Genomic DNA, 4,487 nt, shown 5'->3' with positions numbered 1-4,487 from the left:
TTTATTCGAAAAAAGTACAGTTAACTTATGGAAAAATCATATGATATTATGACATGATAAAAAAAATACTTAATTTATTTCTATTTAATTAGTGCACATAAAAAGTAAACTTTGTCTCTTGAAAAAAATAAATAATAATATACATTAATTATATCTCTCAGTTTTATTGATTTGTGATCTCCTTTATAAAAAATATATAATATATTAACTCTAATTACAAATATTATTAAAATATTATAAATAATATTAAATTTTAAAATTTATAAAAATTGTGTATTTTTATGATAAAATGTTAGATTTATATATAAAAAAAGATACTGCAAATATTGTTTTTTTTATTTAAAAAAATAGATAAAGCAATTATGGTCAATATAGAAATTTGTTATTCTTTTTAGATTTGAAACCTCATCAAAAGAATGTGGATTAATATTTAAAATTTACTTTTTTAAACCCAATTTTGCTATTATATTTATTTGTTCTAAATAAATTATCTTATTTTACTTGGTGCATCAAGAATTGATTAATAAAATACTTTTTCAACAATTTCTAAAGTATAAACAGGCATACTCACTACATTCAGGTCCCCGCTCAATAAAAACATGAAGAAAAAAAGAAGAAGAAAAAGGGCATGGTGGAGCCAATACTCACTGCATTCAAGTCCCCGCTCAATAAAAACATGCAAAAAAGAAAAAACGGACAGTGGAGGTCTAAAATCTTTGCTTGCAAAGATTGTAAAAATTGATGTCTCCCCCTTTATTGCTCATGTTGAAAGAAGAAGAAAAAATAGGTGTGGCAGACATAATAGCCTCGAGAAAAATAGAGACAAAACATACATGTTCGACGAGGTCGAGTCTGTTTTACCATTTATAATAATTTGTATAATTAATTATTTAAATATTAGTTACTTAATATTATTTTAATATAATATTATAAAATGATCCACTTATCTTAATTTTCTTTTGTTGTTGTTAGTTTTATTGTTAAATTTATATTTTGAGTTTGTTTCAATAATTTACAAATTATATATTTGATAAGTATTTATTTGTGAACGTCAATTTATCTTAAATTATTTTTAAATTTTTAAATATAAATATATTTTAAGTATAATTCACTCTATCAATTATAAATTCATATTTTCATATATACTTTTGAATTAATAATCCTTATTATGTCCCTGCTCCGAATACTAGTTCTCACTTTTTAAAATATAGATGGTATGGGTGTAAGTGTGTTAATGACCTTGACTACAATAACAATTTATTGAGTTAAAGAAGATTAGAAATATATTCATGCATTATACATTATACATAACAGCTTTCAAATTAATTAATAGAAACGGCAAAAACAACAACACCATGAAGTTTATTACTGTATTAAAGAAAATAAATAAAACAGACGTGAGGGGGTGATTTTCAATTCTAAACTTTATTGAGATATAACTAATAATCATTCTTCAATAATAGTAATCATATTTCTTTATTCTTTCTCTTTCTCTCCTCACTAAAAGTGTCTTGCGCACTAATAAATTGGTATCTAGAGTTCTGGTTAGATTCTTGATCATGTTTTCAAGAATCTCACGTCAGTGATCGTATTTCCGGGATTGTGGGTTATCGATCGTGTTTGCTGCAAAGATGAATGGCACCAACGATATTCCCGATTCTCTTCCATTTTTTTACGGCAAGAATTGGATTTGATGGAACCCTAGAAGTGGTTACTAATGGCATCCCTGAGCTTGTTGAGAATGCAACTGATGCTTAGAGAGTCACGAACAAGGAGGCAAAGAAGAAAGAATGCAAGGTCGTGTATTGCATTCAATCGACGGTAGAGTCGGTGAATTCCGACAAAATCTTTCATGTTGAATCGACAAATGAGGCATGGGATATTTTTGTCAAGCACTATGAAGGAGGTGAGAAAGTCAAAGTCATCAAATTGCAGACTTTGCGACGGCGATATGAGTTGCTGCAGATGGAAGAAGATGAAAAGATTGAATGTTATGTATCGAAAGTGCAGAATTTTGTACATCTCATGAAGGATTGTGGTGAAACCCTAAATGATAAGATAATAGTTGAGAAGATAATGTGTATGTTGACCTCTCACTTTGATCACATTATCATAGCTATTCAAGAATCCAACAGTCTGGAAACCATGAAAGTGGAATATTTGGTTGATTCATTAGAGGTGCATGAGATTAGGATTGTCGAAAGGAAAAGGGTTCAAGATTCGACACAAGCATTACAGGCTCAGGCTTGGAAGAAGCATGGTAGTTCCAACAAGTTCAAAGGCAAAGGAGACAACACTCACAGTAAGAAGTCTTAGTCGAACCCTCAAAAGCACAAGGTCGATGATAGGGATTCTGAATCTTCGAAAAGAGGATAAGGAAACTTTTATCAGAAAGACAAAGAGAAAAAATGTGTGCAGTGCTATAACTGTGAAAAGTGGGGTCACATGGCCAAGAATTGTTGGTACAATAAAGACCAGGGATCGAAAAAAGGCAAGGAGGAAGGAGTGAACCTTCCACACCAAGATTCAGATGATTCTGAAGATATGGTGTTATGGTTGCATTTGCAGATGACCATATCGAATCCAAGATCTGGTTCCTCGACTCGAGTTGGTTGAATCACATGACTGGTCAAAAAGTGTGGTTAGCAGATTTTGACTCGTCGAAGAAGAGCAAGGTCAAACTTGTTGATAATAGCTCGTTGCAAACATAAGGTATTGGCGACATAGTTTTTCAAAGGAGCAGTGGAGGAAAAGTTATGATAAAAAATGTACTCTATGTACCTTGAATAAAGTGCAACCTGCTAAGTGTTGAACAATTGGTCGAAAAAGGTTTCTTAGTGATTATGAAAGATGGAGCCTTGGAACTGTTCGACACTCAGAATAAGTGGTTTTGAAATCCTTTTTGTCGAAGAATAGGACATTCAAGACCATGATCAGTTCGACTGAAGTACAATGTCTAAAAACTATTGTCGACCATAAGCATAGTTGGCTGTGGAATTTAAGGTTTGGAAATTTGAACTTTTGATCACTCAATCAACTTATTACTCAAGATATGGTAATTGTTATACCAAGTCTATAGATGTCCGACAAACTTTATAAAGGTTGTCTAGTCGAAAAGCAATCTAAAAAGTCTTTCATTTCGATTATGCCAATGAGATCCTCCCGCATACTCGAAGTTGTACATTCAGATGTATGTGAATCTTTTGAGGAGCATACGATTGGTGGAAATAGGTATTTTGTTCTGTTTGTCGATGAGTTTAGTAGAAAGCTATGGGTCTATGCGATCAAGCGAAAGGATGAAGTATTTGAAATCTTTAAGAGATTCAAGATGCTTGTTGAAAACCTGAGTGATAAGAAGATCAAGGTTCTGTGAACAGATGGAGATGGTGAATACACATCCAAGATGTTAGAAAATTTATGTGCAGAATATGGTATTGATCATGAGGTAACTGCTGCTTACACGCCTCAACATAATAAAATAGAAGAAAGAAGAAACAAGACCATATTTGACATGGCAGGATGCACGTTGAAATAGAAGAATCTGCCAAAATCCTTATGGGGTGAAGTTGTTTCCAATGCAGTTTATACTATGAACATGTGCCATACCAAGAACCTGAAGAACAAGGTTCCCAAAGAATTATGGAGTGGTAAACGACCATCAGTGAGTCATCTGAAGGTGTTTGACTCTATTTGTTAAAAGCATGTTCCTGATACTAGAAGAAGGAAGCTTGATGACAAGAGTGAACCTATGAAGCTGGTAGGATATCATAAAATTGGTGCATACATGCAGTTCAATTCAATTAATCAGAAGATCATGATGAGTCGAGATATTGTGATTGATGAAAATTTTGCTTGGGATTGGAATTTTGGTGATCCAGTTGACAAGCTATTGATGAGCTATGATTTCGACGAAGCAAGTAGTGATGTCGAGGTCAAAGATATTGTTAATATTCCAGTCGAAGTCAGAGTAGTTGATGACATTCCCGACATAGTCGAAGTCAAAAATGGTGTATCTAGTACTAGTCAAAGACCTCAAAGAACTAGAGCTCGTCCAACCAGACTTCAAGATTATAAAGTGACTGATGATGATAAAGTCACACGAGATGGAGAATTAGTTCATTTTGCCTTACTTGCAGATGGTGAATCAATCAACTATAGCGAAGCCTTAAACGATAAAAAGTGGAAGTCATCTATGGTCGAAGAGTTACAAGCAATCAAAAGAAACAACATATGGGAGTTAATCGAATTGTCAGCACATACAAAAGTTATCGAAGAGAAGTAGGTGTTCAAGTTGAAGCACAATGTTGATGGGTCGATAGCAAGACATAAGGTGAGATTAGTAGCTCGAGGTTTTCTTCAGAGAGAATGAGTTGACTACTCTAAAGTATACGCACCAGTAGCAAGATTGGATATTGTTCGACTAGTCATCGCCTTGGCATGCAATCAAGGTTGGTCGACATTTCACTTAGATGTGAAATCAGCATTTT

The 4,487-nt window shown here is 33.1% G+C and overlaps 1 protein-coding gene across 1 annotated transcript; it reads left to right on the top strand.

The window, feature by feature from the left end:
- The first annotated feature begins 3,079 nt into the window (after positions 1-3,079).
- LOC127078793 (uncharacterized) lies at positions 3,080-4,282 on the top strand. Its single transcript, XM_051019219.1, has 2 exons — positions 3,080-3,364; positions 3,701-4,282. Exons 1-2 carry the CDS (start codon positions 3,080-3,082, stop codon positions 4,280-4,282), a joined length of 867 nt encoding a protein of 288 aa, XP_050875176.1.
- The last annotated feature ends 205 nt before the right edge of the window (positions 4,283-4,487 follow it).

Source organism: Lathyrus oleraceus, chromosome 5, assembly GCF_024323335.1.
Source record: "Lathyrus oleraceus cultivar Zhongwan6 chromosome 5, CAAS_Psat_ZW6_1.0, whole genome shotgun sequence".
In the NCBI taxonomy this organism is placed as follows: Eukaryota; Viridiplantae; Streptophyta; class Magnoliopsida; order Fabales; family Fabaceae; genus Lathyrus; species Lathyrus oleraceus.
Note: the sequence above shows the minus strand (reverse complement) of the source record. Positions and strands in the feature narration are given on the sequence as shown.